The 12,599-nt window shown below is 38.5% G+C and overlaps 1 protein-coding gene across 1 annotated transcript in view; it reads right to left on the bottom strand.

Annotated features, from left to right (window-relative positions):
- Positions 1 to 8,230: 8,230 nt before the first annotated feature.
- The window catches only part of LOC139720411 (prestin-like), a 32,907-nt gene continuing 28,538 nt past the window's right edge, over positions 8,231 to 12,599 (bottom strand). Inside the window, exons 13-16 of the mRNA XM_071631775.1 lie at positions 11,883 to 12,104; positions 11,254 to 11,407; positions 10,305 to 10,408; positions 8,231 to 8,314 (exon numbers count right to left, since the gene is read on the bottom strand). Coding sequence (XP_071487876.1) covers positions 8,231 to 8,314; positions 10,305 to 10,408; positions 11,254 to 11,407; positions 11,883 to 12,104 — 564 coding nt within the window. The remainder of the gene's footprint in view (positions 8,315 to 10,304; positions 10,409 to 11,253; positions 11,408 to 11,882; positions 12,105 to 12,599) is intronic.

A 12,599-nucleotide genomic window follows, 5' to 3' on the forward strand; every position in this document is an offset into this window, starting at 1 on the left:
GTTATTATTATTATCATCATTATTTTATGTGGGCAGTGTTGCGGGTCTATGGTTCTTGAACATCTTTTTCATTTGGTGTTCAGTATGATACAGATCGAGCATAAGATCTTTTTCGAGAAGAGGAACAGCAAAAACAGAAATAAAAAGCTCTGTAACTATGCACTCTCTCTCAAAAATCAAAAACAAAACCCACATATTCCCTTCATTCTTAAAATCGCTACATTGTTCCTTAAATAGAATGCAGGCGGCTAAAAATTATTCAGGCTTCTACATCGTACAATATTGCCGTCTTACATGTTAAGAAAATATTTCCGAATATAAGATAGAACACAGTCACGCAACAGTTTGACTTCAGCTTACTCATGCATGAAGAAGAAGGAATGTAAAAAGCATCTGAATATCAGCCATCCTCTAGTATTCTCCCCAAAGACATTTTGTTTCGAAAGACTTCTCCATTTTCTTTATGCATGGAATACACTTTGTATTAGATAGGTATTTCAGTGAGGACTGTTGTATAAGAACGTTACAGACACTACGTCTTTCACACTACACGCTCTGAGAAAACAAAAATATGTCACTGACGAAGAGAAAAAAAAATACCGTCTAATGATAAATTCATTGTCTTTGTTCTTGCAAAACGAGTGACATATAGGAACACTTTGGATAGGTGCCGAACTCACGCTCACGCGATAGATAATTATGGTTCTTATTTGCAGATGGCGGGGTTTGATAGGGACAAAAAGATGATGCTAAAAGGGGGAGGGGTCCTTCATATATCTGTGCCCGAACCACGCCCATTTTTTTTTCTCATTGTCAATACTACAACCTACAATCATAAAAGAGTATTATCGTCTAATCATTCCCAAGACTGACCTGTGAGTCAGCGCTGATAATGACAAACATGATTTGTATGAATCCAGACACAATGTTATCTCGACTGGCTCTGAACGCACAAATAAAAGGTTTTACTCGACTACGGGCGCAAAATGAAATCGAGATGTGAGCTACGATGTATCGAGACATCGTTAAAGTCTGCTCTTGGTGACGTGAGTTGGCTCTGTCCGTGTACGGGGTGTCTGCCTTGAGAACAGAAATGAGGTCCTTGAGTCGAGACTTAGAGAGACTTCAAAAGGAAATCCACCCCAAAAATATAAACTTCAAAAGAAAGAGAAAAAATATTCCCTACAAAACGATACAAAAACGACCAAAATCCAATAAGAAAAGAGTAAAATATAACATAATTTCACATTATTTGGAAAAAAGAAATTCTTGACCAGTCCTTATAAATATTCAAATGAGCCAGTTGATGATGTCATACCCTCACAATTTTTTCATATATGTTATATATGAAATTCTGATTTTGTTTTCTTTTTAGCTTAAACGTGTAAAAGCATGTTCTCATATCAAGATATATCAGCGTTAACATTTTGATCTGGGGGTGTTTTAAGGCAAGTTTTATATTCATATATGGCTAAAATATGATGTTTTTGTCATTTCTGTGTATTACTCTGTAAATGAATAAGCCAAGTTGTGTAAGATCTGTCACAGGTCACTAGTACAAATTTTGGGGTCTTTATATCGATAGTGATTTGTTTATCTTGCAGAACCCTTGTTAATTATGTAAGTAGAATATTATTGCTAGAAATTTAGGTGTTCTCAATAAACTTAGCTATCATTTTTCATATAATAATTCTACAGAGTGTTATTTTATATTCAACTTTGATTATCTTAATAATGGGATTCTGGATTTTGGAAATGCTTCTAAAAACCTTATCGATTCGTTATTTATTGTGCAAAAACGCGGTATTAGAATTGTAAAGCACATTGGATATTGACCCACACGAATGAACTTTTGTGAGTAACAAAATTTTGAAAATTCCTGAGACGTAATTTCATTACAACGTTGGCCTGTTAATGTTTGAATCTCAACTGGCCAATTACCAGATGTATTTTCCCGAATATCTACAAGAAATGATACATTTCGTGATTATCTAACCCGTGAACGTTATGCGCATCACCTTCCACGTACCCGAACAGTTTTCGCGAAAAAAACTCAAAAACAAACCAAAAAACATTATGTTCACTGGGGCTAAGTATTGGAATGAACTCCCTACGGAACTTATAAGTTGCACCACTTTAACCTCATTCCAACGAAAATTGAAACAATATCTTCTGAGCAGCTAAAGCACGCATAGTGTATAGTACTTGTTGCTCTTATTGTTTTTTCCCTTGTCTATCCTTTATATTAATAGTCCGGTGGGATCCTAACCATTTACATTATTCTTGATCAGTCTGCCTGTAGCGCTCTTCAAGAACTTATTGTTACATCCGATTGAGAAAATATTTTGTCATGTCTCGCTAATCAGTGATACAGGTGATCTTACTTTGTATAAACCTTTAGTGAAAGCAGACAGACCTCTCCTTTCCCTTTCTCCTTTCAACTTTCTTATCTCTATGCAAGTCATCCCTCCCTCCTATTCTCCTTCCGATGTATATCATAATATTATGTATGTACGGGGGCTGCACGCAAATCAAGCCACGCTTATGCTGCAGCCCCACTGTATTATTATTCCTTGTTGTATGTTTGCTGTACGTTTTGCTGTATATCGTGCAAAGGCAATGAAGAAAAAATACTCTGTGAACAACTTATATTCATGTTTGTACATGAATGTGCATGTACAATGATGTTACAGAAACCAATAAATCAAATCAAAATTATAGAAATTCTTGCAGGTGACAGCTGTCGGTTACCATGGTCACACGACCTGCATGGTTTCAGGATCCCTGCTGGAATGTGACTCCTGAGCTCTATTGCCCTTGTGTGAATTGTTTACATCCATGATAAATTTCTTATTATCCCACCTTCTATGTGTTTACGCCATACTGTATCGCCATTTAATATCTATACCTCCACACCCACTTCAATGTCTACAATCTCAGTTGCTGTTCTCCCAATGTCCTTACTTGCAGTAGGTTAGAATATTGCTGCAACATTTGGCCTTTTTGCATTTTAGTTAGTAACACATATTTTGATCGGATTTGTAGTTTGTTTTCATCTGTTCCCCCAGTTATAGTGTAGTCTAAAAATAACTGTATTTCATACTTCCCCTAATATGTTTTATCACGTAACCTGCTGCTATACAAGCTTGCTTTCACGCAGGCCCCATCATATTTTTTCGCATTATGACCACAGTTCAACTCCCATGTATGCTTACCTTGTGTTTATACCAAGGCAAACTTTTGTACATTCCAGTGAAGTTCATCTAATTTATGTTTTGTATAATTTTCGTATTCAAATACTTTATTGTGATGATTATGTGAGAAATATGAAAATAAACTGAGATGAAAAATGATAAAAAAAACTAGCCAAGGGACGACTATCCTTTTGCTTAAAAGAGACGTACTGAGATCACACTCTGTACCTTGAAAGGACATGCAAAACGTAGGTCCTATATTGTCTGAAATGGCACAATTCAATCATTTTCGAGAAGAAAGGAGTACCGAACGGTGTAGGGGACGAGACCCTTGACTCGTAACCACTACAAGAGATCATAGGGTCGAACCCTGCCCATTGTCTTTCTCTTGGACAGAATATCGTATTCACGAGGGTGGTCATACAGAGGAACGTTTGGGTGTTAACGTGGCAAGATCTTCAGGAAGAATGGGGTTTACATCGCTAGATACCCTGAGAAAACATCATTTCCATTTAATCAATCGTCATCATTATGATTAAATACCTCTTGAAGATGAGTGTATACTCCTTTTGCAGCTTCGTTTAGAGTGACTATACTTAATGGTAACAAAAAGCAAACCGTATATCTCAACCAGGCGTGCGATGCGAGAAGTAGAGTCGAACGCTTTATCACGCTCTTTCCTTATGTGACAAAGGTTATTATTGACTTCTCGCGAGTTCCAACCAGTTTTGACCCTGTGACCCCGTGCTATTCAGGTACTAGGTGTATGTTACAAAAAAAAAAACAAAAAACAACATTTCCCCCTTTTGATCCTTAAGAGTTCAAACGCTATATATCTGATAACACTGTCATTGATACTGTCTCATAGCTGAAAAGTGTACAATTTTGTTGGAGGTGATTTGAATGTGAAAGCATAAATCAGTTTCACTAAATCCATGATTCAAATTCATGACATTCTTCCGTCGAGATGTTTTCATTGCAACTGATTGACAAATTGCCCTACATCGACGTAAATAAGCACTGAATTGATCAGTGTTTTAGTAGTAGCCATGATAAAAATCATGGGCGTACATACTCGAGCAGGATTCGAACCTACGACCTTTTTATCATGGCTACTACTAAAACACTGATAAATTCAGTGCTTATTTACGTCGATGTAGGGCAATTTGTCAATCAGTTGCAATGAAATCCATGATTATTGTTAAGGTTAGTTTCCGGATTTTGGTCAAATTCTAACCCTCTGTACAAAACTTGATGTGTATATGAGTGTGCGTTTACAATGACCCTGAACAATGTACATGAACACAGCCTTCGCAGAGCTCAGCTGACAAGGTTTCCTGCGATGTCTCTTGCTCCAGGACACATGACTACTTTATTAATAATTCATGAGGGATTGCCCTGGGTATTGGTAGTCTGAATTCATGGTAAAGGGTGAAATGCATGCACACGAAAAAAACAAAGTACGTACATTTTTCCATGTTCTTGCATTCACTGCATTTCAGGTTGAATAAAGATAGCTGTGATAATGGCATTCCTCATGAATAATAAAGTATTAAAACCCAGGCCATTGTCTGGGTTTTCACCACGCACTCCCATACACACCAATTGACTCTGTGCAAAGAGCAAATCTGAACCTTGAATTCAATGAACTCTTTCATTTTCAAATTAGCTTCAACAAAATTGTACACAATTCCGCTTTTACTCATATCAATCAATGCCAATGTTGTCTGATAAATAGTTTTTAAACTATTAAGGACCAAAAGCAGGAAATGTTTTTTTTTTTTTTTTGTAGCACCTATAGTATATAATGCGTAGTTTTGAAGATTGAAAAACAAGAAAGAAAGAAATTGCACATGACTCGATCAGGCTGTTGAATCATGGCTTGTTTACAAATACAGTCCTGTCATGCCTGTACCAGATCGTGCTCAGTGAGATCTTAGCTGGCTCTACATATCTACAAACAACCAAGGAGGTCATTCATTCGGCGGTATTCCTGTTGCACTTAGGCTCTATATTGACAAGTATCAATACTCGGCGCTGATTCTCAAATTGTTAAGTGGGGAGTTCCTTGACTTGCTCTTTCTAATTGACAGACATTTTAGTGATAAGATAAAGTCTTTAAATTCGTGATCAACTCACACACATTGTCATCTGGGCCCCCGGAGGAGTCCGCATCAAGTCCTGATACTTTAAATCGCATTACTGACCTTGTCATGAGGCTACCTCCTCGCACATCATTTGGACTTTAGTTCAAACAAAGACAACAGAGAATCAAACGAATGTCTTTTATTTCATTTTTTTTTCATTGCAATTCCAGCATCACTTTTATTTTTTGCTTGCAATTTCCTCCGATTACATTATGATACTTGTTCATGGGAACAAAGATTAAGCACATAATTATGTAACTGAGATTACAATAAGTCACATTTATATCGACGTCATTGTGAACCATAAGGATATACACAAAGCGAGAGACAAAATCTATTATATACAGCGAAAATACACACAAAGAGAGCAAATCGCAACGGGACCATTTTATAAACAGTTTTCCCAAATATAAGAATTTACAGCGTAATAATAATGAACATTTATTAAATGACATTTTTTCATAATCATTATGTAGACTCTCTTAAAATCATGCTTGTCTTTTTGTTGGTGTTGATGAGGTTGATGTTGTGGTATTTGAAGTGACTTTAGATTTAGGGGCAGGCAATGTGTTGTTTTTACTCTTAAGCCCTTGAAGAGAGAAAACACACACACACATACACAAATAAAGGTAAAGTTCGGTGTTGAGGATTTATTTTTTAAGGGTTTTTACATGTGTCACAACCAAATTCCAAAACCGCCAAATCTCCCCCAATCTAGCTTACTACAATAAAACTCTTAAGAAGACATTTTGTTTTCGTCGTCTTTTTGAAGGTGTGGAGGAAATAATTCTGCGGTTGCCCTACAGCCAGTACTCAACAAAAGATGAACATTGAACGTGGTCGTGAGAAGAGAACCTATCCCTCCACTCAATTAGTCTAGAGTACAGTAAACAGACGGACAGCTTTTATCGAACAAAACGTCACACAAAAACACAATATGATTATCATCTTTTTCAAAGTTTTGATTGCATTGCATCGCGCATTATTTCAATTACTTGAAGGGTTTACATACTATCTCTTGTGCACAGAATATGTTCATCACTAGAAGCATTCAAAACATGAACTTCTTTGCTCGGAAACAATTGTATTCTGCAGCTAAATATTGACTGATAACTCAATCGTGTTATAGGACAAATGAGGAGTAAGATTTTTGTAGGGATATCGGACATTCAATGATTTCCTACCGATTCTGACTTCCCCTGATCACAGTGCCATATATTAGACGCATTAGTCATTGGTTGTAACATGTATCACGTAAGATTTGTTCAGAGACTAGTCGTGGAACAGTCTCCATAAAAATATCTCTTTCTTCTTTCTTCCTTTAAAACAACAGCATAAAATAAGGTGGAGAAAAAAAGCTTGTACAGTAGAGCCTGTTGTTGTCGTCACTTTTGTTTGCTACAAACGCCCTCTTGGGCAAGACCCGAAATGATGGTACCGTAGTCGTAGTTGTCTTAATTTTTATCACCCAACAAAACGTTCAGCAGCTGGTTTTCTCTGATCTACTTCTAAACGAAAGAGTCAAAACATTCTGTTAACGTGTGAATATAAATATGCAATTCACGTCCATAAAAAAATTAAGAATGATATCAAAAAGAGTAGTATTGATTTACTCTTCTCGCCCGGAGAAGTAAATTGTACAACTGTACACACAGCTGTGAAATTCTCCCTATCGCATATAGCTCTCCGAATCTGAACGCTGTGGCGCTCTATTTTTTTACTTCCGGTTATGAACGCACGATGTGTAAATGTACGCTTTTCTACACATTGAACGCCGAAGTACTAGTATTCACAGTTCGTATTAAATTCTGTCTTATAATCAATTCTGTATAATAGAGTTATTTTCTAATCTGTAACTTTTTTGATGAATGGGATTCTTCTGCAAAGTGGCCCATGAATGCTGGGCCGATGATGCAAAACAACAAAATTATGGAAAATATCTATAAATGAAGGACGTGACGTGGGTAAACAGCAAAACTGGAAGTGCACGTCCCAAGAGCGATCGATCAGATATCGGTATCGCAAGGTGATATCGCTTGATATCGGCTAATGCGATAGGGAGAATTCAGCAAATTCTGCCTTGAACGGCATGCGTTCAGGTCCAGCTGTAGATGGCGCTAGTCTTGCTCTGATAGTTGCTAGCAGTGGACAACTTTTTCTTCCCGCTCCTGCTGAAAGGATGGCATGTCCGTCGAATATTCTGTCTTTCAAATTTTCATCTTGTGTCTATGGCTTTTCGTACCCTGTTTTCCAGCAGTATATACATGTATCTTACTCAACATCACTATTTCCTTTGTAAACCTTGTTTCGCTCATTTTGGTTCTTCAGTCATTACATTTCAAACTAAAAGCCCTACACGGTACATTGAGAACATTCACATGACGATGATAGTCATGAAATTACGGTGTATCATAAATGGAACATATTCTGCATTTCCCGTCCATTATATGAACATGCCTTATTGCTGCATCACAATCGTAGGTTAAGAGCCTTTTTACATTTTGTTGCTATAAAAGATAAAATCTGTGTCATTATAAAAGTATAAAGTTGGTCGTTCGTTCACAAGAGCAGCAAAAAGATTTTACACAAGTCGTTTCCTTTGCGACAAATCTACTATTCCATCCCCTGCCCTTTCCCATGTTAAAACCTTTATCACGTTTGGTTTAGTTTTCTGTTGTCTTTTAACTATCACCCGTTAGCAGCCTGGGACATCCCCATTCAAACAACAGCTTGATAAACATTATTTGAACCCTGATAATTTTATTATCATCAACACTGTTGCAGCTTGCGGTCAGTCTCCATTTTTAAGTCCATCGAGCCCTTTTCTGTTTTCCTGCAGGCCAGGTTTACCCCGGCCTCTCTTCCTCAACGTGTTCTGAATCCCTCAGCCTACATGGTACTGGTTGCTTCACGAAAACGCTTCCACCGTGACGACCTCTTCTTGGGGCGGTCTCTGTTCATGAGGGACGCCACCTGCGGTTGAATAGAAGTAAAGGCGATGAGAAGGTTGCCTCGAACACCATCGGTTCAGTGGCAACTTAACGCCCTATAATCATTCTCACCCGACTCACCCGTATAGGGCATTGATCTTTTTACAGTTTAACATGGGTTACGAAGGATTGACATAGTTTGAATACCTGGATCATTTAGATAATATCTTCAACATAGTACTAACTTTGTGACAGTGGTATACCGCATAAAAAGGAATGAATAATTCAAGAAAATCATAAGATTATTCTAAATATTTCCACTTCACTTGCTCACGTTCAAGTCTATTCTCTTTCTCTTTCTTGACGTAATCAATAGCACAATGTATGTAGAAGACAAGAGACAATAGTGATCAAAACGATGATGAGGATTAAAGAAGTGAAACATTTGAGTGATAAATAATTTGGGGTGGAGATGATGGACTCGCTAAAAAGCGAATCTTGTAGATTGTGGATCCCGCCACTTACAAAATTATACATGTACAAACAAGAAAAAAAAACTTGATGCAATCCCATCTCTCTAATTAAAAATAAAAGAAAGAAAGAAAGAAAGAAAGAAGGGGGTAGATTGACCTACAAAAATGATAACGTCAGGTATTCTATTGGTTGGGTTAATGGGATAAGGGAAGCAGTTTTCTTCCCGTGTAACCATCGCCTCAAGACAGTCACTAATCAAGACGGGTAAATAATTGCGAAAAGTTCAAGGAGAAAGCAGATATTGGAAAATGTGAATTAGATTATATCTTTCGACGGAGTAATAGCTGATATGGCAGTTTAATCTAAGACGGGAGCTTCGGCCCTAATAGACATGATTGGGCGACTGGGGAAATTGCCTCTTATTTCCAGCAAAAACCCGCTCGCGGTTTAGTCCCGACTCTGCCCGGCACAGATGAGGGTGTTCTGGCCGTCAGTCGCAGTCATTCTGTCACTGTCTACGTTCAGCTCCATTTTCCGCTCCTTTCACGTGATTCATTTCCCCATCAAACAATCGCTATGAATTTTACCCTATTTTTTAGTCTGGCCCCGCTAAGCTGGGTGGCTTTATTACGGATACATCAAACCCCTCAGCGTTCAAAGGGAAAATGGCGGATTCCGAGTGAAAAGAGCAAATTAGTAATATTATAGATGACAATTATGAAGTGAACGATGAGTGTGTAGATGTTGCTGGGTTCAGGTTGCGAGCATGTTGAAATATGGATTATTGATAAGCGTCCTTTGCCTTTTTATAACATCAAATGATGCCAATGGTAGCGTGAATTCTTGAAGGACTAATTTAAAGGACAAGTTCACCTTCATAAACATAAGGATTGAGAAAATGTAGCAATATTAGCAGAACACATCATTGAAAGTTTGAGGAAAATCGGACAACCCGTTCAAAAGTTATGAATTTTTGAAGTTTTTGTGCAGTAACCGCTGGATGAGAAGACTACTGCAGTGTACGATGTCACATGCGTACAACAATATAAGGAAAATATAAAGAGAATTTCACAAAATTTCATCTTTTGAAAAAAGTACACATTCCCTTGACTCGTTACCGACATATGTCATGGGTAATATTATTCCCCCTACCTTTAGAAAGAGGCAAGTCAAATGCTCTTTTATTATGCGAAAAAAATGAAAATATGTTGAATTTTCTTTACATTTTCTTTATACTGTTGTACTCATATGACATCACAAGCTGTACTAGTCTCCTCGTCCAGCAGTTCCAACACAAAAAATTTAAAAATTCATAACTTTTGCATCGATTGTCCAACTTTCCTCAAACTTTCACTGATGCGTTCTACTAATATTGCTGCATTTTCTCAATCCTTACGTTTATGAAGGTGAACTTGTCCTTTAAGCTCAAAGAATTACATTGTTCCGCTTTCTGTAAACTCCCGTCATCACTACAGACATAGGATAAGTTACTAGAGTAGTCGTCAGACGAACATTGCTATCACACCATGGCTTTGACGCAAACAAAGAGAGAATCTTACCCTCAGCTGCATGTTCTTGAGTGAGAGGTAGGCGTCGTGAACCGACACGTAGAACAAGTCTCGCTTGATCGTGCTAAGTTGAGACAGAGACCGGATCACGATATCTGCCAGAACGAATAGGGAGATGCAGGAAACATAACAACAACTTAAGGACACCATATGAAGATGCATACATTATGTAAGGACTAGGAAACAAGTCTTAACCACTTGAGTACTGCTGACATCTGTTCTCCTTTTTTGTTGTATTCTTGCATAATCATGATAATTGGGGGCGCTGTCGCATAGTGGATAAGACTCTCGACTCCCAGTTGGAGGACCCGAGTTCGAATCCCGCCCAGTGCTTACGTCCTTGGACAAGATGCTTTTTACCCACAATGTCCCTCTCGACCCAGGTGTATAAATGGGTATCTGGCAATGCTAGGGTAAAAATAATGGCAGGGCCCTCTGGTAGAGCAGTGGTAACACTGAAGAGGCTACCCTGGATAAATAAGACCTTATTATCATTATTATTATAATTATGATGGGCGTGGGACTAAGGCAACAGACGAGGAGGGTATACAATGAGAATAACTCGTGGACCATGCAGGGGACGATAGGAGAACCCTTCGTGTGTAAACGGCTGCAGATGTAGCAATTTGACGCTTTGTCATTTCATTTAATTTAAAGGAAGCGGACGTCTACAAGACCGCTCAGTGATGAATCACCCTACTGTACCAGGTTCGAGGTGACCACCACGGGCGTTGCCGAGAGGCCAATGGTGGTGCTAAAAGGGCATTCGTTTCTGATTTGTGTTTTTGATGCTAGAAGAACATGTGTTCTAAGCTAGCTTGTAAGCCACGTTATCAGCCTTTAAAAGAATCTGTTATTTCCGATATTGTTACATCAGGATTCAGGTCAATGTAGGGGGCTTGCTTGCGAGCAGCGGAGGTGCTAATTAAGGATGTCTTACCGGAGCAGCCGGCAAGGACAACGGACACGCCAACTTCCCGGAAGTCGCTGACCAGTGATGCCATGGTCTTAGCTCCCATCGAATCGACGAAACCGAAGTGACCGCAGTCAATGATGATGGCTTTAATTTTCAAGCTTCGTTCTCGAAGGGTTTCCTGAATTACAGGGATGATAAGAGCATGCGAATATGTCGACATTGTCAATCAATAGTAGGAATATATTTGTTTGTTTGTTTGTTTTTTCAAGGAAAACGACACGACGAAGACAGTCAGGTTTTGTATGAACCATTACGTGCGATTATGTACTTTGCGGCAGCTCTTGACAAAATGGCAAACCTACCTGAGAATGAACAAATATTACAATTTTAATGTTTCTGTGATTGAAATCATATTGTTTGAGTCTACCGTATTATAATCACTGGATTCTATTGTCCACAGAGTATACCAAAAGACATCTGTATACAGAATACATCCAATGGAGTGGGTTATCTTTCAGCCCTTACTCAACAATTTAATAGGTTAAAGATACACATTACACCACCATCGGTATCATGAATACTCATTAGAGTAACAAATTAACAAGAATCTGTGCTGCAAAGACGTGGAAGAAGAGGCTGATGTCACAGCTCACCTCGTGGGTGGCGGTGAGTTCAAGCACGTCCATGGGGACGTTGCTGTTCTCCGATCGCTTCTTGATCTTGGCGTCCTTGTCGCGCGCCTTCTGGATCTTGACCAGGAGTTTGACGGGGTTGATGTCCACGGCCTCGTACACCTGGTTGCGGAACATCTCGGCGTTGGCGAAGTACAGCGAGCCCTGCATCTGAACCACTTTGACGTGCTCGTGTTCTTTGGCCTACACGGGGTGTGGGAAGAGTGAACAGGTTGACTCGTGGTATAATGAACCGCGTAATTGACTTTTTTGTTGATGATGTTATGTCCGTTATTGTTATTACTGTTAGCGGTAGTGGCAGATGTTTTTTGCTGTTGTTAGGTGAATTCCTGTTGACCTCTTTACAGGAAATGTGTCTTCTGTAATTCAAAGTCTTTGAAAGCTCTTTTTCTCCAGTTATTATTTATGTGAAATTGTCTCACAATGATACAACTGTAAGTGATGTCACTGTCATCAAACTGGACTACAAAGAAAGAAAAGCTTAAGTGGAATGGAGAAACGTATACGCATACACTTTTTGACTGGTTCCTCATCTTTTTTTTTTAAATCTTGCTTTTAGCATCTTTAGATACATGTACATTGGAAATATTCGTCACTTCGAAAGAAAACAAGCATGAATGTACCACAGGGAAAATTGCTCCTCCAATTACAACGAAGTAAACACAATTGGGTTGATTG

Source organism: Diadema antillarum, unplaced genomic scaffold (genome assembly GCF_040938485.1).
Source record: "Diadema antillarum isolate AM-2024a unplaced genomic scaffold, OU_Dant_1.0 scf00000011, whole genome shotgun sequence".
In the NCBI taxonomy this organism is placed as follows: Eukaryota; Metazoa; Echinodermata; class Echinoidea; order Diadematoida; family Diadematidae; genus Diadema; species Diadema antillarum.